General features: G+C 38.5%; 1 protein-coding gene across 8 annotated transcripts in view; it reads left to right on the plus strand.

The window, feature by feature from the left end:
• Positions 1–25,118, plus strand: part of UTRN (utrophin) — a 364,804-nt gene that overhangs the window by 234,418 nt on the left and 105,268 nt on the right. For all 8 annotated transcript variants that reach the window (XM_032682362.1, XM_032682360.1, XM_032682363.1 and 5 more), the window contains 2 exons: positions 2,550–2,722; positions 9,905–10,061. In XM_032682362.1, coding sequence (XP_032538253.1) covers positions 2,550–2,722; positions 9,905–10,061 — 330 coding nt within the window. The remainder of the gene's footprint in view (positions 1–2,549; positions 2,723–9,904; positions 10,062–25,118) is intronic.

Consider the following 25,118-nt stretch of genomic DNA (forward strand, 5'->3'; position numbering starts at 1 on the left):
AACATGAATTGGTATGTTTACAGAATGAATAGAGTTCTTCACACTTTGAAGAAAGAAATTCTAAGGGAGGGCAGTCACATGTTTACAAATCTCATAAGAACTGAAAGATTTTGATAACACCATGAATAAAAGAGGATTATTACCAATTACTACCAATTACAGCAGGCGATTAGGACAAGATGGAAGCCCATCATCTTTGTTAACCTTCCAGCAGAGGACAAGACCTGAATAAAAATCTGGATCTTTTATATCATTATGGGAGAATAACTAATTTATTGTGTCCATCTCTTACCATTAGTAATTTTTCACATCCCACCTTCTTGCTGCTCTTCTTCCATGTGCACATCAATGTGGGGTGTATGTTATTTGAAATTCTCTCCATCTTTTTTTGTGAACTGTGATTAATTTACATTCATTAACTTTATCAGTCCTATTGGTTTATCCATCAGCAGGCAGTGTTTTTTTCCCCCCCTGGAAAATGGAAATCAGAAAAGAGAAGGAGAACTTAATTAGCAAACTTTATTCTTTGAACTGAGTTGTGTCAATGCTGCCATCACAGATGAGACTCAAGAAAGTGAACAGCAGATTTACTGTGCCTTAACCAATATAACATAGTAACTGGGAAATGCAAGAATCAAACCCCACTTTGAATGAAACATTTTTGAGCATGTATACCAAAGTGTCCTCTCAGTATAATCAAAGAATGTTTTATGAAGGTTCTAGAATGAATGGTTTTAAAATTAATATTGTGATTGTAGAATGGAAGATTAGAGATCAATTTGTTTTCAATGAAGTTGTGTTCTGTGACTTTGAAGAGGTAAAGAAATATATTTTACATGATCAGGCTTTTGTAGCACAGATTAGTGTGCAATCAGAATTGTAACTGCTGTATGTGATTGTACCTCCTGCTATGTGGGATTGAGTTGGTTTTCACTGCATCTACATGTATTGGAGATGTAAGGACAGGAGCTGCAAATGTTTTCAGATAAGCATCTAATTGAGCTGATGACTCTATCTTATTTTGGTTGGTTGATTATCAGACCCTTCCGTTTTGGTTTTTTGTTTTAAATGTCATTGTTTGTATCTATGTTCAGAATGATGATTTTTATCAGGTGTTTCACAGAGAGCAAAAGTGTCTTTTTACCTGTTTTAGAATAGGGAATCTTAGGGCAAAGAATAGATGGTTGTCCAAAGTCACATAGTAGTTCATCAGGACAGCCAGACCTTTGCTGATGCCTCCCTCTCTCAACTCCTTCCCCACTGCCCCATCTCTCCTCCCCCCACTTCTCCAGCTGTATCCTGACTTCTTTTTGCTTTCTTCCCTAATTCGGGAAAGCTTTCATGCTATCTCAAATTCATAGCTACTTGACGCTTTCATTTGTAGATGTTCAAGCAGCCATTCTAAGATGAAGGACTACATCTTTAGGATGGGGAGGTACAAGAGCCCCCTCCTGTTCTGCTTTTGGCAGCAGATGGTGATTACTGAGGCGCTGACTGGAAGAATAAAAGCCTTTAAGGGATTTCAGTTACTTAATTTCTTCCTTTGCTAAAGAAGTCTATGTACATCTGCATCAAGTTCCTGTCATAATCTTTGGTGATTAATCTCCTGTTGAGACAGCCAGTACACCTCCTGGCTTTCCACACATTTACGTTGCTTTATTAGAGTACACATAGATGCATGGATGCCAGAAAGCATTGGTGGTGATGCAGGAAGTTTTATTTGCTCTTATAATGTGTTTTAAAAATAATACTGTGCTCAGTTAGATGAAGACAACATCTGTAATGTGCTTCTTGAGGCAGATGGTAGATGAGAGAATAACATGGGTATAATTTGTAAGGGGAGGAGAAATGAGTCAGCTGAATGAAAATCACAAGCACTTTTTTCTTTTCAGTATTTACTGTGAAATTCAGATTGTAATACCTCCTGCTGTTTTATGTCTACCTCCATATATTTCAGGCCATGGTGTACAGTAGTTTAATTGTAAAAATGGACCTGTGGTTGTTGTAGTCATTTAGCTGCAGTTTAAGGATACAGATTTTAGTGAAAAGCTTTCATTACATATGACCTAAAGTATTACATAGAGTCTGAATTTCGCTGGACTGTGTAAGGTTTCTGGAATGTTTTTCAAAGAAGAAAGAGCCAACATAGACAGCTACGGCTGTATCTGTGTAATTTTTGAAAAGGAAATGACTTCTAGAGCATTTGCAAATGCCACACTGTGTGAAATGCGTGGGTGAGCAGTAGACAATTAGTTACCTTCAGTGCTACAAAACATAACACCACAGAACTTTTGTGTTTTTAGTTCTATTTCCTGTATCACAGTCTTGGATGACTTTCTGACTCCTTTTCTCACACTTAAGGAAGCTAGGCCTTTTATAGTGACGTTAATAAGGTTGCAGGTTTTCTCGTCTGCATCTTTCATCAGGGTCACCCAAGAAAGTCAGAATACGCACTCTGTCCTAGTGCTTAGCACTACTGATGAGAATAAGGTCTCCCCTCCTTTACTTACAGAACTAAGATGTTTGAACTTTTCTTGCTGGTATTTCAGGACATCCAAGCTGAGATTGATGCCCACAATGACATCTTTAAGAGCATTGATGGAAACAGACAGAAGATGGTGAAAGCCTTGGGAAACTCTGAGGAAGCTGCTCTGCTCCAGCACCGGCTTGATGACATGAACCAGCGCTGGAATGACCTGAAGGCGAAGTCAGCTAACATCAGGTGAGTAAGGAAAACATCAAGGTGTGAATGGGGGCAGTTCTGGTCTTCTAAAAGGCTTGAGTTACTTGCCAATCTTGTACCAAAATTTTGAGAAAGTAAATTGAGTTTGTTGTGTATCAATAGCAATATCAGTGAAATAATTCTGTGAATCTGCAATTACTTTGAGGAAAAGTCAGGAGTTTGTTTTTGGTTTTACTACTGAAATTAGTAGTTTGATAGGACTTGTGTCTTAAGTGTCTTGCTCCATTTAATTGGTATTAGATTTTTTAATTGCTGCTATTCAATTAAGAAATGTTTTCAAATACTTACTAATTAAGGAATGCATTTTACAGTTTTTTGACCCTGTCAGTGACAAGCTCAAGTGTAGTAATTGTTAAAAATTTGTGATGTAATTTCTGAAGTAGATATGGCCATATACATTAATATGAATCAAATTCTACATGGAAATGAATTACATGGAAAATAGTTTCTAGAGCTTTTAATTGCAACTGCTTACTTGTTGGTTTAAGAAAATTCTTGTTTTAATAGAGCAGGACAATGTTAAGTGTTCATATGAATTTTTAGAAGGCCGGAAAAAAAGAGCTGAACTTGAAATTCAGGAAATAGAGTTTGAGGGTGAGATGGAGGGGAAAATGTGACCAACTTGCTAAACAGTTAAATGAAACAGGTAAATCAGCTCTGTGAAAGCCCACAGAGACCAAGAAACCAAAGGAATAAAGCAGTTTGGTGTGGGGGCTTAGAGAGAGTGGCTCCACCCCATAAGTAGTTTAATGCAAGAACTGTTAAATTTGGCTTGTTATGAGCTCTACTCACAAATAAGTCAATGTGAGAGAAAGATGAAAACATGCTCTTAAGAGAATAACTTGTCAACTGTGGAGTCCTAGCAAGAACCATTCAGTTGCTTGGCCATTCCTAGGGTTGATCATAATTTGGGAGAAATTTGTGACCAAGAAATTGTGGACCTTCAAACCATTTACTGTGGACAGCTATGAGTTCCAAGGCTGTAATATAGAAACAGTGATTGTACAGTCAATGCTCAGAAAAGCGGGAATATGTGCTTTTCTGAATACAGACCCATTTCACTTCTGTGTAAATATGGCATGTGTATCCCACTGGACAGCATTAATATGTTTGTTGCTCTGCTGGTACCTGCAGTGCTGCAGAGCCACATGTCACTGAGCTCAAAGTGGAAGATAGGCAAGGAAGAGAATACTGGTGCAAATCTAAGGCAAGTAAATTAACCTTTTAAATCTCAGTCACTACTGAAAAGAGCATAGTATTCTGAGTTCCTGTATTTTGCACTGTTCTTTGATTGCAGACCACTTTTCTAACTTGTGCAAGTGTCCTAAAAGCTTTCACAGGGAAATAACAAAGCACAGAACTGTTACGAAGTCTATTTGCCTTTGATTTTTACCTTCTTGGTGTATCTTTTTACAAGGATGAATTGGAAAGCAAAACTATTTGGATGAGTATAGTGAGCACAGCATATAACTGTGTTAGATGCTAGGACTGATGATTGAAAAAACTGGTTGTTACGGGTTTCATCTTGGATAGTGCTTCTAAATTAATGTTTCTCTAAGTTTTTTAGAATATTTTCAGGTATATGTAAATTCTGATTATGCTGGTTTTTAATTGCTGAAAGTACTGCTCTCCCATACAGCGATAATGTGAGTTAGTCACTGTGTTGACTTTACTTCCTTGCTACTGTAACTAAAGAGAGTTGCAAACTGGAAAAGTAACATTCTTGTGGCATATTTTTAAATGCATGGAGGGTGTGTAAACCTGTACTTGTAGTGAGTATGACACCACCTGAGAGGACTGTATCTCTCCTTGGAATTACTTTAGACTTATTCATGCTTCTTTCTTTTTCTCTATTATCTTATTCCCAGGAACAAAACACAGCTACAGATTTCTGGGAGCCTGCATTTTAGAACCAAGTGTTTAGGAAAGATTATTTTCTTCTGGGGCAGGAGGTGTGAGGATGTTAGTGTTTGGGGGAGGGTAGAGGTAAAAGTTTGGGAGAAATGGACAAGTAGTATATTTAGACCACCCACCAATCACTTTATTCCACATGTTCCCTTGTCACTCAGCAGGAAAAGTCCTACCTCCACAGCAGAATCAAAAGCTGAGGTGGTCTCCAGCTGTGAAGAGAGCCTCTGAGAGTCAACAGAAGGGGAATTGTGTCAGAGTTGCTGTTCTTCTGGATGATTTTATTAGGCTAGGAGGAAGGGGGATGTTCTCTATCTAGTCAGTTGGATGGGAACATCTGTATTTTTCAGGCTCATTCAGAATTCCCTTAGGAGTGCTTTTGAATACCAGGTGATTGATGCTGGTGAATATTTGTGCTCCAGCCAATGCTCAAAATCAGTCATCTGTAACCAACCTCTATTTTGATTAGATTCTTAAGCTATGACTTGACCTGGTAAATCACCAACATTGCCAATTCTTTTGTCATGTGAGCACAAACACCTGAAGCTGTGTTTGCAGATTGTTTATTAGTAGAAGTACCAATTCCAAAACAAAGGCCAGAAATCCTGACTGAGAAGAAAGACACCCAAGAAATATTTCAGAACTTCAGCATAGTTTATTTTCTCTTTTTGATAATGTCTGTATGACAAATATAAAGCTGATACTAAAACTTTACATTGAAACGGAAATTGGAGCATATCTTTGTTCCTTGCTCCTGTGCAGCATTTGCTTTGAACGGGGTTTGCTAAATGCGTGTCTTTGCTCCCCAGGAGAATTGAATGCTTCTGTCTACTGTTCAGCTACTGCATCTTACTTTTATTTTCAGTATGGCTTTTGTAAGGTTAGAGGGGTAATAATCAGGAAAAATCCAGGCTGATGTGATATATTTTTTTCTCTTTTTATTTTTTTCCCCTTTAATGCCCTTCTGAACTTTCAAGAGAGAGGTTAGCTCATAAGTCATGGTGAACAGAGATTTCACTATTGAAAGTACAGAATGCTATAGATCTGAACACTTTAATTCACAAAATTACAGAATATACTGAGTTGGAGGGGACCCACAAGAATCATCGAGTCCAACCCTGAGCCCTGCACCAAGGGTCACACCATGTGCCCAGGAGTATCATCTGAATACTTTGAACTCAGGCTTCATGCTGTGACTGCTTCCCTGGGGAGCCTGTTCAGTGCCCAGACACCCTCTGGGTGAAGAACCTTTTTCTAACATCCAACCTAAACCTCCCTTGATACAACTTCAGGCCATTCCCTTGGGTCCCATAACTGATTACCACAGAGAAGAGATCAGTGCCTGTCCCTCACCAGGAAGTTGCAGACTGCAATGAGGTCTCCCCTCAGTCTCCTCTTCTCCAGGCTCAACAGACCAAGTGACCTCAGCAACTCCTCACATGGCTTCCCCTCAAGGCCCTTCACAATCCTTGTGGCCCCTCCTTTGGACTCTCTAATGGTTTAATATCTTTCTTATACTGAGGTGCCCAAAACTGCACACAATATTCAAGGTGTGGCTACACAGAGCAGAGTGGAACAATCACCTCTCTTGACCAGCTGGTGATGCTTTGCCTGATGCGCCTCTGGACATGATTGGCCCTCCTGGCTGCCAGAGCACTGCTGACTCATATTCAACTGGCTTTCGACCAAGACCTCCATGTCCCTTTCCTTGGCACTGCTTTCCAGCATTCTCATTCCCTAGTTTATACAAACATCCAGGGTTGCTGCATCCCAGGTGCAGAATCTGGCACTTTTCCTTGTTGAACTTCATGTGGTTGATGATTGCCCAGCCCTCTAATTTGTTGAGGTCTCTATGCAGGGCCTCCCTGCCTTCGAGGGAGTCAACAGCTCCTCCCAGTTTTGTGTCATCTGCAAACTTGCTTAGTATCCCTTCCAATCCCGCATCCAAGTCATTTATGAAGATATTGAAGAGCACAGGGCACAAGATGCAGCCCTGTGGAGCAGGTCACCAGTCTGATGTTACCCCATTCACTATTACCCTCTGTGCTTCACCTGTGAGCCAGTTACTCACCCACCACATGATGTGTTTATCCAGCTGTGTGCTGGACATTTTGTCCAGAAGGATCCTGTGAGAGACAGTGTCAAAAGCTTTACTGAAATCCAAAAGGATTATGTCAACTGGCTTTCCTTGATCAACTAGGTGGGTTATCTTGTCATAGAAGAAAATTAGGTTTGATAAGCAGGACTTTCCTCTCATGAAGCTGTGCTGGCTGTGACCGATGACTGTGTTGTCTTTCAGGTGTTTTTCAGTACATCCCAGAATAATCTTCTCCATAACTTTACCAGGCACTGAAGTGAGACTGACAGGCCTGTAGTTTCTGGAGTCCTCCTTCTTCCCTTCTTGAAAATCAGGACAATGCTGGCCAGCTTCCAGTCAGCTGGAGCCTCTGTGAATTCCCAAAACAGCTCAAAATTCATTGAGGGAGGTTTTGCAATGACATCAGTCATCTTTTTGAGGGTTCTGTGATGAATCCCATCAGGCCCAATGGATCTGTAGGGATCCAGCTGGAGCAGCAGATCCCGCACAGTTTGAAGGTTGACTGGGAGTTGATCATTCTCACAGTCATGGTCCTCTGGTTCAGGGCACTGAGACCCCCTTGGTCCTTCATCTGTGTTGAAGACAGAGGCAAAGAAAGCGTTAACACCTCTGCCTTGTCTGTGTCCCTGTCTCTGAGGTGACCATCCTCGTCCTGTAAAGGGCCGATTATATTTCTATACTGCTATTGCCATTAATACATTTGAAAACACTCTCTTTATTGTCCCCCACATTTCTGTCCGGCTTCAACTCCAGTTGAGCTTTGGCCACACAGATTTTCTCCCTACAGCAGCAAGCAGCATCTCTGAATTCTTCCCCTGTCACTTGATCTTGCGTCCCCTGGACACACACCTTCCTTCTTTGCCTTATCTCCAGAGAAAATCCCTGCTCAGTCAAGCCAGCCTTCTGCCTTGCCTGCTTGACTTCCAGCATCTGGGAACTGCTGCTCCTGTGGCTTTAGGAGGTGATGTTTGGAAAGTGACCAGCACTGATGGACCCCAGCACCTGGAAAAACATTTTTCCGTGGGACCTTCCTTACTAGTTCCCTGAGCAGCCTGAAGTCTGCTTTCCTCATGTCTAGAGTTGAGGTTTTGCTGGCACTTTTTCTCCTGTCAACAGAGATTTCAAACTCGATTACTTCATGGTCACTGTGACAAAGATGGCCACCAATCTCCACTTTGCTCAGAAATTCATAAAGATTTTTTATTTTTTTAACCATCAGAGTCTTAATAGCAAAACTGTAAATTCAAATGTGGGCTGACTTGGCTTAGATGAGAGGACAATGTCTCTCTGCTGCCTGATTAATAGGCAGTATAACTGTTTTCACTTCTAGAAAGAAGGGCCAGTTCTGAGTACCTAACACCTGAGGGTAGCATATAAACAAAGCTTTGCAGTTTGGTATTTTGGAGAACACTTTTGACACAATGTCGAGCTAGCTGTAAAAAAGATAAGGCAAACACTGTATGTGGATTACTAGCCCATGCTGTTGGGAACGTGTCCCTGGGTGTGTCTAGGGTCTTCCTGACCATCTATGGTGCTTGCTCCAGCTGTGAAGCAAGTACCTTGTACACTAACTTGCTGTAGAGTTCATAAATGCCTGTATGGAAAGAAGACTTTGGTTGCCTTGAAAGTAGTTTTGGTTAGTGAGTATTAAAGAACAGTAAAAAGGTCAGGAGAGTGGAGACGGTACATTGCACTCACAAGCTGCTGGCTTGCAAACCAAGGCCTATGGCAATATCTTGCTTGTAATTTACTGCATGGTGGGATGCTGACTCAGCTGTTCAGGCCTGGGCTACAGGGAGCTGGCTTCAATTCAGTGTTGCGGGAAGGGTATCAGTGAGGGCAGTAAAGGGCAGTAGAAATCATAATGCACAAGACTGTAGGCAGTAAAATGTTGCTTCTTGCAAGTACTTCAATTTTATATTTTTTTCCCAAATAGTTGCCCAAGTGCTTTCCTTGACTGGAGTGAAGGAGAATAGATTCCTCTTCATAAAGATAGTTAGTTTATCCTTTCCAGAAATGTGATTAATTTTTTTTTTTTTTTGCTATGTATTTTTCTCTCCTCATACACTCTTACGTGACTGCTTTATTGGTTCATCTATCCTAGTGTTGCTGGGAGATCTCAGTGTGGCCAAACCTAAGCTTGTGTTGAAATTAACCTTGCAGTACATCATCCCTTCAATCTAAATATTGTCATATCAGTCCCAAACATTCACTCAAATGCCATTTGAGATGGTAATACAAGAGAAGTCAGTTGAAAATTTCAAAATGTGAGTCACAGTGAATCAGAAAAAAAAAAATAACCAACAATGTGCAAAATAGGAAAGGGAGTAGAGTTTAGTTCATTCATCCATGAGAAGCAGGGCAGGAATTTGCAGAGCTGGTGGCAGTGAAAAGCATTCAGCTCTACTCCATCACCTATGTGGAGAAAAATATTGTTGTTTACTGGTATAAACTAAGCGCGTGCTGGTCTTGAATGATTCCATAACATAGAATGACTGCAGTAAAAGAGGAGTAGCTAGTCCCTGTTGAAGATTTCTATGCATCTTTTAGGCACTTGAGGGAGAGGACATCAAGTCAAGGTATTTTGAAAAGTATAGAAAAAGTATTGTGGAATTTGGCTTTTTTTTTTTGTCAATTAAACCAAGGAACAACAGATTTACTGTGTTAATCCTCTAGTAACTCACCACTGACTGAAGATGATGTATTAAATAACCTATATTACTTATTGATATGTTCAGCAGCACAAGCAATTTGCTGTTGATCACTGCTGGAAGAACTTGCTGCTTTTTGCTTCTTGAGAGTCAAGGTCCTCGCCTGAAAGAGTTCAGTTCTGCAGTGCTTTAGCTCAGAACATGACACTTGTGATTCACGTGCAACAGTGGTGAAGTCACAACAAAACACAGCATTCCTTTATGTTGCTTAAACGTGAAGTGTTCAAGGTTTGAGATGAGTTAAAGCATCAGGTACATTTGTCCGTTTCCCCCTATTTATCCTTTGCTTATTTTGATTTGCTGTGCAAAGTATTTTAAGTACGGGTTTTTTAACACAAAGTTGCTTTGCACTTGAAATATTCTTATCTTACTGATGGAGTAATTTTGTTTATTGCATGGTTTTGCTATTCAGGGCTTTAAAGATGCTTTAATGTTGTTTCACAGGGCTCACTTGGAGGCCAGTGCAGAGAAATGGAACAGATTGCTGACATCCCTGGAAGAGTTAATCAAATGGCTGAATGTGAAAGATGAAGAACTGAAAAAGCAAATGCCTGTTGGAGGGGATGTTCCAACCTTACAGCAGCAGTATGACCACTGCAAAGTAAGTTACTTAAGCTTTATAGACAAATATACTACTGTGAATTATCGAATGAAGCAAATTTTTCAACAGGAGAAATGATGAATACTTCCTAGTGATTAATTTCTCCACCTCTTTTGCTTCTACCCTTACCCAGTAAAACACAACTGAGACACTCTCTATAAAATTTCATCTAAAGGATTTCTGAGACACATACTCAGTTTCCTGGTATTTTTGGAATCCAACCAGGTAGAACTGCTGTTTTACTCTAAAGTTTAAGGAAGGCATACAAAAGTAAGAACTGAACAAGAATTGCAAAAGCAATGTTAAATGAAAGTGCAGGAAATTTATGGCTTTCTGCATGTGACTAAACTGACCAGTAGTATCATCCCCCTACCCATGCAGATTTATACTGCGAAGGTGACTCAAAACTGTTTTTGAGAACTAAAACTTACCTCTGCCTTGTACTATTGTAACTATAACATGCTGTTCTAGTTTTCTGATTTTGGTACTCCTGTTCTGGTTTTTTACATAATGGGGTATTAATTTCTGCATACTTTTCGATAGTAAAAAACTGTGTCGCATCTACAGCATTTCTTCATTTGTGTAGACTGTAGAGTCTGTCTCACCAACTCTGATCAGTAATTAAGTTCGAATGGTTTCGCCATTGGAAAAATTCATTCTAGTAAAGCTGGTTCCATCTTATCATCCTATTTGTTCATCTGTGTGGTGTAAATAGGGATGGGGAACAAATGCAGCTTTACATAGCTAATTGCATGACAACTGTATTGTTCTCTGCCAACACTACACTTACATCTTTTCTGCTTTGGTGTTTAGTGAGGGCAAAAATTGAATTTGGAAAAACTTAGTAATACAGAAATACTTGGAGTACCGTGGGATACTACAGAAAATGTAGTCTGACACGAGCAGCATTCTGTGACTTAATTCCAAAATAGAAGAGCATAAGGAAATCTGCATATGTTTCTCCTTAATTTAGTCTTTTAAGATAAATTTATTAGCATAAACTCAGGATCTTTGTTTCTTGAGAATTCATCTCTTCTTGTTCTTATCCACTTAAAGCATCATGCTCTGTTTGTAGGCACATCTGCTGATCAAATGGTAGATTATTAGTGCCAGAGTGCAATAAAAGGCTGGAACAAATCCAAATACGTTTTGAAGGAGGTCAGTGGAAGGTGATAGATCTCTACAGGTCATTTTTCTAAAGACTTGTTTGTGTCTCATGCTAGATTACAGTATGTGCATGATAATAGCAAATAATACTGGTAGAGCTTCTCATCTGAAGATCTCAAATTGATTTATAAGACTGAGGTTTTATACATAATTCCAAAGTTGAAAAATTAAGTGTTAATGGTGCTAGATGGCTCATTTGGATCACTAGTGAACTGTAGCAGTATGAAGGAGAGGGCACCTCTGGGTTGTTTAATCCTTGCCCTTATGTTTAAAGAATAACTGATATTTTTTTATGTGTTGAGGTTAAGACTCTAGTGAGTGCGTTCGGGAGCTTTTAGAGATTATTCTTTCATTTTTCAAAAAGGCAATATTCTTGCGGTGTCATGGTGAGTACTGGATATAGTTGTCTGAGTCAAGTATATAATACGAGCTGTATTAATGGTCTGCAATAGCACAAAGTTTAAGCAACCCTGCATATCACTTTATATTTTTATATACCTATGCAAGCAAGAGCACAGTATGCAATTGCAAGTATTTCTTAGATTATGACTGGATGACTATTTCTTAGCAGTTATTTTGGTAGGAACCAAAAGATTCCATGGAACCAAAAGATTCCCAGATGTCATGTAATGATGCTGTGCTATACCAAACATGAATTATTAGCACATGGTGTTTGACATTCCATTTGTGTTGCTTATTAGTTATTGCCAGAGGAGGAGAGCTGAATGACAGCTGTCTATTGATTTGATTCTCCATGGCAATGCTTCTCTGCTGTTTCTTAGCAGGCTTGTTTCTTAGCAGACTCATTCCTTGCTGAAGCTCCAGTTTGCTAATAAACTTCATTAAGCTGAAAAGTTTTTTTTGAGGTTGAAAGTGAAAACTGCATGGTTAAAAAAATCCAAACAACAAAACCCACCAAAACAAACCCCAAACCCCATTAGAAGTGTTTCTTCTTCTTTCTCAGCATGGTTAGGTAGTTGGCTGATGTGATTAGGATGTTGAATAGAGATGTTCTTGGTTGAGGAACACAATGAAGTTTATTTGTGTGATTTTTATTTTCAAAACTGCCCTTTCAGTGGATTGTTCATAAAATAACTTTGTGATTCCATGTTGTCAGTTACTCTGTGCCTTGTGGTGGGTATCACTGGCCAGTGTCACTTGCTTTGCCTTTAAGGTGCTCCATATATAGTCTGTGTTAAACTGGGAGTTTTCAGTGGAGATTTGAGGTGCAACTGTATGAGATGAATATTGCAGAGGTATGATTTGATTTCTTTCTTTCCAAAGGATACTCCATTTATTCCACCTCTCAATAGTGGCTCTCCTGGTACTTTTTTTAATGATTCTTTGCCCGGGCTTCAAGCGTCAAACCTCCTAAACATTTCATTTTATTTTGTAAGATTACTTTTAATCAATTTTTTTTAATGATTCCATGTTGAACTTCTGCAGCACAAATGGGTCTTGAAATGGTTCTCCCAGGTCTGTCTGAGCAAGGTTTGGGTGCCTCTGATCTCCTCTTTCATTTAGTTTCACATCTGAGTGTTGCTTTGAAGTTGTCCTTTGGCAAATTGAACAGTTCAGTACCTCATTTTATCTCCACTACTCTGTGACCCATTTTTTCTTATTTCCAACTTGCTTACCTTGTCTTGTCCTTGCTGGTACTTCAAAATGTGAGTGGTGAAACAGTGGCTCAGCTCTGTAAGATGTGTCCCCATGTTAGTCTCATCTCCTTCCCTTTATTGTTCTGGGTTCTTAATCCTTCTTGTGTTAGCATTGCTTTTTGCCTCTGGTTACTCAGTAATTGTTGTTCTTATTAACCTCCTCTCTTTCCCCTCAAGTACATAAGATGACTTGTTTGCTTCAGCTTAATGGCACTAATTCTATTGGTCCTACCCTCTGTTAGTATCTTCCTCACTCAGCATTTGGCTTAAGCAGTGCCAGATAAATAAGTACAGTATTTGTGACAGTTTGGGTTAGCTCACATTGTTTGTGTGCTACTGAGGTGTGTTTGGACAGGAGGAAATAAATGTTTTGCCATTTGATGTTTAATTTTGTTTTTGTTTTAAATATCACTCCTTCTCTTATGCTTTGAAAGCAAACATGACCAACAGCAATGTTAATAAGCTGAATAAAGGCTACAGATTTAGCCTATATTTCCCAGATTAACAGAAATCTTTCAGGATGTAGCAAATATTTATAAATTTAGGACTGGTTTTTGTGTTGTTCAGCTAAACTTCCCTCATCTGTGGTAGTTCATAGTCTTATCACATACTAAATGCTAAGTGCAGTCAAGCAATAGCACATCCAGTCTGGGTGTTGAGTGTTGCTCTGATGTTGCAGGGGGCAGGGCAAGAGGAAGTTTAAATAAGGGTGCATTAATTTCCTATTTTAATTATTCTCAACATTTCTTTGTCTTTGAGAGTGGGCTCTAGAGCAGTTCCGAGAATACTGGAAAGTTATTAAATGCTTTGGGACACTGAGAGGAAGTTTAAAACTACCAGAGTTGAAAAGTTGTTCATATGGAGTGTACCTATAGCTGAGTCTACATTCATAAGTCTGGAACAACAGGGAATGATTTATAGGGAAAAGAAACTGAAGGCAGCTACCTTTTTGGAGTTTATTGCCAGTTTTTTTCCCATGATTTCAGTTTCTCACTGTTTCTAGTCCTTTGCAGCTCTTCTTTCACTTTCATTCTGTTCTTTATCACTCTTCCTTATAAATATTTATGTAGGACTTTAAAGTGTGTGATGCAAAGTTTGATCAGCTGCATAGACTAGGGGAAAAAAAGCCAAACACCAAATCACCAAAACCAATAAAACAAAAACACCACCCCACACCCACTCCCCTTAGAAAGACCACCCTTATGTGCGTATTTTAGTATGCCAGAAAAGCCACAAAAATACAATGAAAAATCAGTGACCGGTTTTGTGCATGTGGAAATACCTTGAGTCACACCTGTGTAGAAGAGGAGGCAACACAAATGTTGACATCCGGTTCATTGGAGATGCACTGAGAGCTTTATATCTCACTTTTCCACTGGAGGAGTTCCTGACTGTAGCTTTTTGAAAGTATGCTTTTGCTAAAATACAAAGCCTACCTAAATGATATAAATCACTGTGGTTTAGCTTTCAGAGAGAGAACCAGGACATTTCAAATTAAGCAGAAATGGGTACCCTCCTGCATAAATCCAGTTGGCACGTGTCTGCATAAATGAACAAATGTCTAGCTAATGCTAAATAATGCATGCATCTTGAATCAAATAGATGCTTAACTTAGCTTCATTTGAACTCAGAATGAATTGGCCAAGGACCTGTGAATGTTTGATTGGTAACTTTATGTCTATGGATAGGTCATTAATATTTCAGATACTCTTCAAACTTTTGGGGGTTACTGCCTATGTTTCACACTTGGTTTGTTAAATTAATCAAATGATGGAAGTTCTAAGTATTTCTTTCTGTTTTACTTAACTGTTGTTACTTTATCAAAAGTGCTAGCATAGCCAACTGGAAACTGCTTTCTACTTATTGTTATACCTTCAGGATGCCTGTAATTGCATTGTTCTCTTTACCAGCAGGAAAAGTCTGTGAGGAAAAAAAACATTTTTCTAGCCTTAACTTTTCTGTGCTCGTTTGGATTTCCTGTCTGACTTTGGGCAATGGTCTTATTCTTAAATTAATTCCAACTTAGTTATTCTAGATTTGTTTTTCTTGGATATTTTCTGTATTAAAATCTGCTTCCATGTTAGAAACTGTTAAATCTAGGAATGAAAAGATAAGCATTATGGTATTGGTGCTGCTCCTGTCTATGCTCTTAATTATAGTCTAGAAAGGGTTTTATTAATTTGTTAGTCATCACATAAGACACGAAGCATGCATGAAATGTGTGCTGCTTAGAGGTGGTCAGCCATGTTGCTGAAATACTAATTTTGACTGAGATGTGAGCTGTGAGGAGGTGAGAAAAGAGAATTAAGCCGTCTGTAGTTGGAAGTGGGAGATCAATACATCCTCATGCTTAGAGGAAGAGCTGCAACTGGTCTGACTGACAAGGGTCTGATTGAAGCAGGAGCTTGAGCACTATGTACTATGCTGTTGCAAAGTGGCTCTTTCAAGTAAGGATGTGGTTTCAGAGTCTGCATGCTCTATCAAGAGGGGGAATAGCCTTCCCAATAGTCAGTCAGCATTACTGAAGGTTTTAGAGCTCTCTAAGTAAACTAGCAATGGATAAGAGTTTTTTAAGGACTCTTGAAGTTTTAAGTGCTTTGCATATTTGAGAGTCCTGAAGATTAATTATTGTTAAAAAAAAGATTGTACTGCACCAAAAATTTGTACTGTACAAGGACAACTTGTTAAGCTATAACTAAGACTCTTTTCTTTGAGGTGTGTTTAGGAGGAAGAGGTGGAAATTGTGGGTGGAGATATTTTGTTACAGGAAAGGAAGAGTGCAGTTAATGCCTGAAGTTAAATGAGAGTTCTCAAGTGGACTGTCTTAGATCCATTGCTCGCTAAGGATTTACTCAAACTGATTTGTGTGTTACGTGAATGATTCAGGTGTGTGTCACTGCTCTCCTGGGCTTTTTCTCCAAAAGAATGATGTGTAAACAAAAGCATGCCACAAAGAATGAAATGTTAAATTAGGATGCCAGTGCAGTGTATTTTTAACTTTGACAAAAAAAATGTTTCTTCTGCTTGCATTTCATCTTGTTCCCAGAAGTGCGGTTGTCTTGTGATAAGTCAGGAAAATTGCAACAGATCAGTACTTAAAATAATAAATAACCTGGATAATGAAAAAACAAATTATTCTGTCACTACTGCACAGTAAAGCAGATTGCCTTATTGTGGAAAAAACAATTCATAAACACCTTTTCAGTACAATAAATAAAATATTTCTGTGGGGTTGCCTTTTTAATACTGTCATTTTGATGTATACAGCTCATGTTGCTCTTTTCTGAGGAACCAGTGTCTTATTTATTTTAATCAAAGACTCCTATATAAATTTTTAGAACCTCACTGGATCTTTTGCAAACCACTGAATAAAGTCTATTTTTACTGAAGGCTTTTAGATATTTTCAAATACCTAGGAGGACATTCTGACATTGCTGTGGAGGAAAATGTATGTGACAGAAATTAGACTTACACTGCAGAAACAGCACAGCAATCAGCCTTTTTCTTTGTCCTTAAAAGACTGTGATGAGTCCAGTCTGGTATCTTCTTGTTTCACATCCCAAAAAACCACTCTTCTTCCATCATTATTAGCAGTGGCCCATCTACTACTAATGAAACCTTGTAATATCTTGATGCACTGGAAATGTACCGGACATCTGTTTTCAGTTCTGTGTCTTGAGCTGCAAGATGATTACTGTCTGTGGCCTGACCTTCATGGGTGCGCCACAAGCACAGCCAATGAAGGTGATGGAACACAAGTGTATTAGTGATCCATTTTTAATCTCTACCCACAAGGCAGCCGCTGTTTTCCCTTAGCTACCTGTGTTGTTCATCTTGCAGTGTTCTTCTGACTCCGCTATATCCTTATGGAGGCGAAGTGACTGCTATTGCATGTGATAATTAGGATGAAGTTGCATCAATGTTTTATGCTGTAGTAAAGCACTGGTTTTTTGTCTTGTCCTATCTGATGATGCTTAATATTTTTTTTTTTGTTTTTTTATTTTCAGCTGCACATTAAGCAAATCATTTCAGCTACCTAACTGTCTATGAAACACCCAAGACTTTTTTTTCTAAGCTGGAACTGCCCAGAGAAGTGTTCAGGGATTTCAGTTTGTCTATGCTTTTTTTTAAAGATCAGTTGGTGTTTCAGTTGCATCAAAAATGCTGGGTACCACTCGAAACCTAAGGGCAATACATGCACAGATGAGCTCTCACACTGGATCACAGAAATGGACTGGTACAAGTAAATGAGACAGGGCGTTTTTCTGAATGCCAGTATTTTTTTTGCTGAGGTCTGTTTTTCCAAAGGCAGAGAGCCAGGAAAAAAACACTGGCACAACAGCAGTGAATCTGTTTTTCCACCTGGAGGGTGCTGCTAGAGAGCCACAGTAATATAGTATCCCTTGCCATATTTTTTTCAGGAACTTTCATAGCCTGTATTAGGTAGAGCTGAAAACTGTTTGTCCTGCTCATACCTTTCGTATTCTGACACCAGTTTGAGATTCTTTCTGTATAGTCACAGAAGCTTCTCATCTCTTCTTGATTTCTCTGTGATCTGTTTTGATAAATAGGACCACTAAGAAGAAATATACTCTATTTAGCAAAACTGTTCACTTGTCGTTCAAGGTGTAGAATGGAACTTGCAGGGATTACTGAAAATCTTAAGACACTCTTTATATAACTGACATTTTCCATATGAATTGTGTGCAAGTGTTGTTGAGTTTTATTGTCTTTCATCATGTGTTCTCAATGGGCAGAGTCCCCTGTGCATTACTGTTTTGGAGAAACTGAACAAGATCATTAGTTTATGATGCACTCTCTATTCTTAAGTATACACAAACAGAGAGGTTGTTGCCGTGTTAAAATCCTTCTGAAACTGTCTGCATTTGCAGATGGGGACTCGTGAAAAATCTGTTTTATTTTCTGTTAGAACATTTTAATCTAGGTCCTGTTTTTTTGCTGGTGCAGGCAGACTTTTTAGGGAAGAAAAATATTTATTCCAGTTAACTCCTGAACTATTGAAACCTCAATCCCTGTTTATTACAGTCAGTAATCCACCCTAGAAACATCAGAAAATCATAAATTGGGAAAAATGTGTTTCCATGGCAGCCGCCCACTCCTGTTTTCATGCAGATTCTAGAGATTAAAGGCTAGGCTTCAAAATATATGTACAAAATAGGGGAGGGGATGGGGTTCTTCTTTTCTTATACTTTTTTGTTAGTTTAGCCTTTTTGTTTTGTTGCATTTTTGGAATGCAAGGGTAAGTATTGGTTTAATGGACAAAGTAATCTTGCTGTTAGTTACTTAGCTAATAGTTGTTTCTTGACAATTACTGTACACCTGTGTCTTCCAACCTGGTTTTCAGTGAATTTCTCTCCTGCAGGATGGTTGGTCTGAGGGACTGGGAAACTGCTAGGAATGTTACTAGAAGCAGCTTTCTTTTCTGAATGTCTAGTCTTTCAACTTAATACACCAAAGGGTGTCCAAACCAAAAATGATGCTTAAAGATTTGGAGCTTTCTTTTCAGGAAAATTGCTGGAGGTTATGTTTGTGCTGACATGCATTTCCTGCAGTGTGAATTCAGTCTTGCTTTTCAGAAGAGTGTTGTACTGGGTCTGAGATTCCCACTCCTACACTGTCAGCTGCTGGAGGTCCTTACATACCACTTACAAATTTATCCAGATTGGTTAGTTGTTGTGGGGAAAAGATTAATTTTTTTCTTTTAATCACATTTAGAACCTGAATGCTCATCTTGTGAGGTCAGTAACATGACTGCTTTCCTTGTGTCACTTAAAGTATCATCAGTGATTGTCCACATCATAAGAGCTTGGGGTTTCAATAGTAAGGTAGAAGTACAATTCCTCTATATAGTGCTATGCCTGATAGGTCTGCAGTGTCTGCAGTCATTCCCTAGAGTTACTTTGTTTTAATCAATAGTTTACTGAATGCTCTTGACCATGGTGTAATTTAGATAGAAAGTATTTGAGTAGTGAGGTGGTTGTTGCTTATGGAGATTGGGTTTTTTTAGGTTCGTGTCTTGGTTTTTAGGTGTTTCTTTAGGCATCCTGTTCTGGAAGTAGTGCAATGTTGTTCTTACAATCACCCATTTATTACTAAGAAGCTATTTTACATGCTTGGTTGGTCATCTTATAATTAAGTCCCCTGTAATGTGTGACAACACTTTAAAAACATCCTGTACAAAATCAAAGTTTTCTCGAGAGTCCTTTCTGTCTTGTTGCTTAACGATACTGTAACATTATGTCAGCGCTAGTAGTGAAGCTACTGTTTTCTAAATGTGATTGCAACCACTTTATATTAACTTGATGTGAAACTTTGTAGCCCACTCTGCCACATAAGAGAACATGTGTGCAGTAATTTCTGCGACGTGAGCAACCTCTTCTGGTTCTGCGGTGAATGAAGATAAACCTTAACTCTAGTTTTTGATAGTCAGAGGTGGCATACTATTACTGACATGTGATTATACTAATGTTACATGGCTGCTGTTTGTTATCCTTATACCCTATTTCTCCATAGGACAGATTTCAGTTCTGCTGAACTTCTGGACAATGTGGGTTGATACTTAAATGTACAGACGTAGGCTGTAGTGAGAGAGAACATTTCAAACCTCTTCTCAAAGAATTTAATAGTTGCTATTAATACTAATTTATGTATTTTATGGTACAATTTTAATGTTTTAGATGTTTCTTGTTCAATGAATGTGTAAATGGAGAGAAAAAAATATTTATGCCAGTGTTGGATATAACGCAATATGACAATGATATTTATTTCCTAGTCAGTTTCATAATATTGATGTCAGCAGTTTTGTTTTTGCAGGCAATATTTATAAGCTTTAGAGATAGTAAACCAAAGCCATAAATCATAAAATATATGTTTTGATACCTTTATTTTGGGGTTTTTTTGAAGTGAATTATACGTTCTGTCTGCATTGCTAAATAATTTTTAGTCTGGACGTCCTAATATAGGTAATGGAATAGATTTAAAAAAAAAAACAAAATGCATAAGAATTCCTCTCCCTTGAAGCAGCTGGTTTGCAACTTCTATGCTTGAAGAATTTTTAAAATATAAAGTAAAATATCTTTATTAATGAAAGGACTGTGCTTACAATTTTATAAATAGTCATTAAAAATGCCTACTGTTGTAACTGTGATTTAGTTGGGTGTAAATTAAAGTTTTCAACACCAACAGAGACTTCAATAATTGAACCCAATTACTACTTTTATTAGTATATTTTTCATTAAGTCAGTGAAACAAGTCAGTGAGAATTTAATATTAGCGGTATCAGAAGAGGGAATAGTAAATGAGATAGTTTAAAAGAAATTGCTGGAACAAATACATCACTTTTTCAGTTAAATATTAGTGCAGGTCATCTAAAATTTTTCTCCCCTTGCTCTACATTTTATACAGTCTATGTTTGTTCGCCTTGGTATCAACCTGATATGAAGTCTTTATTTTTTCTTTTTTTTTTTTCAAGTAACAGTGATTCGTACATTTTCTGTTTTGTGGTTCCATCTTCTTGAGCGATGAATCTGCCTCAGAGGAGATAGGCTAGAAGTTTGTGTAAGCATTCACTACCGTTAAGGGATCAGATTCAAGCCAGAGAAGAAGCCCTCCAACTGAACAAAATGCTTAAACTATAACATTTTGATACCCTGAAAGAAGAGGGAAGACTGATTGTAAAAATATTTTTATTATCAAATAAATGTAAGGGAGGGGAGAGTGTAATTTTTAGATAATTATTGATGATGTCTGACAATTTTGCCTTGTGCATGTGATTTTCTATCTTGAGTTTTGAAGCAGAGAGACACTGAGCAATACTTCATCCTGACATCAGCACTATGGTTAGAGTCTGCCATCACACTGAGTAGGGATGCTTTTGGGAGCCTCAGTCCCTGATAATAGAAACAAGGCACCAGGCTTTGGCTAAAAGGTAGACTCCGATTAACTCCCTCTCTGCTGCCCCGCCTTTGCCCTCCTCCCTGCTGCAGGAGTGACTCAGAATCCTCTAAACTGGGAGTGAAAGTTATTACTGAATAATTTTAACCTAAATTGTATTTGAGAATCAGGATTTTCTGAGTTTATTAGGCTTTTTCTAGAGCTAGGTGCTTAGTGAAGATTGTTAAAATTTAAAAACTTTCTGGGCTTGAGTCATTAAAACAGGCAGCGCTTGGCTTTCTTGTATAGATCTGTTGTTTCATGTTTAGCAGCACTTTTAATATATGTAGAAACCTATATATTTTGCTAATTAAATACACAGAAAAGGGAGATGTATATTTGTCATAAGGATTAGAGAATTCTATTTCAAAAATTTAAAATTAGTCTGTTATGCTTTTGACAGAGAATTGAGCTCCAAAACTGCTAATGATTTCAAGGTTGAGACAACAAATGCAGCTGACAGAAGCACTGTTTGGATACTTGTCAAAAGTGCCTGGAGCTAATCTACTCATGTGAAGTTGACAGAAAATACTGTTTCAGTTCTGCTTTTTTTCTTTCGCATTGCAAAGCCTGATGATGCTCTTTTGGGCTGTTGGAATAAGAAGAAAACTGAAGGAGGCTACTCTAAGTGCTGTATAGGTAGCTAGAGGGGAAATTGCAAAAACATGCAGGACATGGTTTTATTTTTTTTTCTCAAAGTCTTACTTGAGTGGCACAAACTGAATGTGTTGAAACTCTGCATTTTTGTTTTTAAACATAAGACTATTTACAAACTGTGACAAAGTTCTGGAATCAATAAAAAGTGAGGAAAGAGGGAGAAAAACAAAAAGCTAGGAATAGTTGTCCATAGGAGGTTTTTTATCACTATACACCTCTGCTCTTGGAATAATGAATATACTTATAAATGTATGTGATAAGTGAGCTTAAACTGGTGTTTGGACCTAGGTTGGTTTGATTAAACAACATAATTTTTATTCTAATGGAATTCTAGATGTGCAAATACATGATCAGTTTCTTTGTGTATTTTGGCACATTTTTCCATGGTTGAATTTCTGGTGTTTCTCAGAGGTTTGGCAGCTGTCTGTTAGCGCCCCTTAATTGGCACTTAAGAAACTTCAAGTGTAGCTTCTCCTCTAGGCAAATACGTGAAAACTTTTCTTCCCCTTTGGCCAACAGGCATCATCTCTTTGCCTCCTTTGTGTGCGAGGGGCTTGACTGCATCGACAAACAGCTTCTGTTTCTGGCACTGCTCTTGTGGATCAAGTTGAAAGATGGAAATGTTGGATTTGGCACATGAGGCCTTTGGGGTATTATAAAAGCTGTACAAAGTCCTACTACAGTCTTATATAGTAGTTAATGTGAAGCATGAATAGTGTCTACATGTTCTGCTTCTGTGGCTGTTCCCAGAGTCACAGAGCAACCATGCTATCGTCATGCCAACTCTATGCAGCAGGCTTCTTCCCTGGGGAAAATATAGGAGGTGTAGGAAACTGAAAATCTGACAGACTTCCAGTGGAAAGACAAATCTGTTAACCTCCATACTGCTGAGGTTTTGAAAAGTTGAAAGGTCCTGAATCCAGACTGGAAAGGGAATAACATCTTCCTGTATTTTCCTTTGCTGAAGAGTGTTTGGTAAGTCTGTCTTTAATAGTTCTCCATTCTTTGTGAGTTCTTGAAAATCAAACTGTTTCTATTTTTCCTTGGATACATAACAAATGATCGTGTCTTTCCAGTAGGGCATCACAGATACCTATGCTAGTAACAAGTGAGTTTTTCAGTAAAGAAATTAGCCTGGGTAGAGATCTGTCTGACAGCACTTGTAGTGTTCTTGCAGCATACATAAACTTGGACATTTTCCCACTGCATTTCTGCATATGAGGAGGACTCCCACAGGGAATTTGAATTTCAGTGTGCCTGTGTGTGTGAGTTATATGCAGTCTTGGGTGTAGAAAGTTGGGAGTGAGGCACTTGAAAGTACTTGAGCTCAGGCTCAAAGAAGTACTGGGATATTTTTCCTTCCCTGACTCCAAAACTTTCTTTATGGTATTGGTACTTCATCATTCCTCATTTTACTACCACGTTCATAAATGTAGCATAACATTCTTGTTATATTTCCTGAACTTGGAAAGGACTGTTTTAGAATAAGCGCATCTTTAATATTTATGAGGTAGGCAGTAAATAGATGAACCTACAAAATTGAAAAGCTACAATGATTTTCACACATTCTGTCATACAGATGTGTTTGGCTTGTTCTCTGGATAATGAGGAAGTAAAGGAAATACAGAGCAAATCTTTCTTTTTGTTACATTTGACTGACATGAGTCATTCAAAGTATGAAGGGTATTGAGGGAAGAAGAGTACACGAGCATATGATCAGGCTGCCATTGTCACTGCAGCAAAACTGTCGTGACCCCTGGTTAACTCGGTGTGCATCCTTAATATTATGTGTATTTTAAATTAAACTATTCCATCCATAGTGACAAGAGGATTAGTGCTGGATATACATAAATACAAACTAGCCAAAAAGGTGCTTTAAGAGTTGTGCATACCTAATTTATATCCAATTTTCCATGTCACAGGGCTACACTGAGGAATTCAGCTAAATGATGAACTACTATTTTCAATAATAAATAACCAAGCCCAAGCCACACTACTTTTATTTAATAAAAGTCTTAAACTTTGCTACAGCTTTCCTTCTGTGATCACTGCTAGAGCCCAGTGATGTGCTGTGATGGTATGAGCTTTTCTTGGAGAAAGGAGCCCGATGAAAGATTCCCTGAATTCTATATATCTGACATTTTGCACTTAATTTTGTGTTGGCATTCTGCAAAGATCAATTCATTCTGCAGTGGTGCTTGTTATCTGCATGTATGAGCACTGACCGTGTAGTAGCTTCTCTAACACCAATGATGTGCAAGCAATCCGCATTTTTCTCTGTTGTGCTGTATTTGTGATGCTTGAAGGTGTCTCACATGAAGTGGACAGAGCTGAGCAGAGAGGAGGTGATGTGTATGGGCAGAGAGAAGCATGCTGAGTCTGAAGCTAGAAAGCAGTCATGCTTGGTTGAAATTACTCATTTTCAATAGGTCAGCCTCATTTGGGGTCATAATTTCTGATGATCTTGTATTCTTTTGTATGATCATGCAGATAATGCCTTCTGACATTTCTGGCTGCTACGAGATTCTTAGTCCAGTAAGCATGGTTGCTTGGCTGCAGTTACTCAAACGTTTTTTTCACCTGTGTCTTCCTACTTAAGCTTTTCGTGGTGATGATGGTGCAGCAACACTGGAAGAGGAGGAAGCTATCTTTCTTAACACTAAATCCATGAAGGAGGGGCTACTGGTAAACACAGCACAGTACATAAAACAAAACTCCATTGTATGTAAAACAAAGGTACTTGAGAATTGCCTGGTTTGTCCTTTTTTTTTCTTAAATGCCATTGCCTTGTACAGACAAGGCATAGGTGTCAAGTTTTGTTTTCTCATGTTCCTGTAACTTCTGATGGCAGCTCAAATGAGCTGAAGGAGGTGACTTAACCAGAGGGAAAGAGGCGTTACCCTTAGGGTATTCCTTTCTCATGTCTTTCCCATAAACGCCTGGAGAATTGCCTGGAGAAGAGTATTTCCTATTTTAAACGCTACTTATTTTTTGCAGTGGAAAAAAAGTATTTACTTCTACAGTAATCTTGCTCTACTGAGCAGATGTTGGATATACTAGCACATGATCCAGAGATAGGAAATTTTGGAGAAGTGGCCAAAAGCAGAAAATCAGTATAATCTGTTGTCACAGTAACCAACTATGTTGTATAAGCTTTACAAAGACACTGTCAGTTTAAATAGTTTTGAAAAAGGGGAAGACTTAGCAGAAAAGTAGAGAGTAAAAAACGGGGGATAGAAGTAGGAGGTGAGGAGGACAGTTTGTTGACTGTTTAGTGATTGTTCAGTCGTCTGTCTAGACTATTTGCTTCTGAAAAGAGACTGCAGTGACTAAGGAAAAGGAGTAATTAACTTTGACAGGATTTCTTCTTCTGAAAGGATTCCCAGTAGCAGTCCTCTATCATGTATGCATGCATGTATACACAACTGAACCCAAAAACCAGAACAGGAACACTGGAGATTGTCTCAAATTGCAACAGGTCTTTAGCTGTTTGCTGCTTTGGCATTCAGCTGGGCTCTGGTGACTACTTCCTCCTGGACAGGGAAATATTCCTCCCCTTATGGAATTGTCATACAGGAGGTACTTCTCTGAGATTTCTTGCAGTGATCTCACTTTTCTGATT

The sequence above is a fragment of the Chiroxiphia lanceolata genome, chromosome 3 (genome assembly GCF_009829145.1).
Source record: "Chiroxiphia lanceolata isolate bChiLan1 chromosome 3, bChiLan1.pri, whole genome shotgun sequence".
Lineage (NCBI taxonomy): Eukaryota > Metazoa > Chordata > Aves > Passeriformes > Pipridae > Chiroxiphia > Chiroxiphia lanceolata.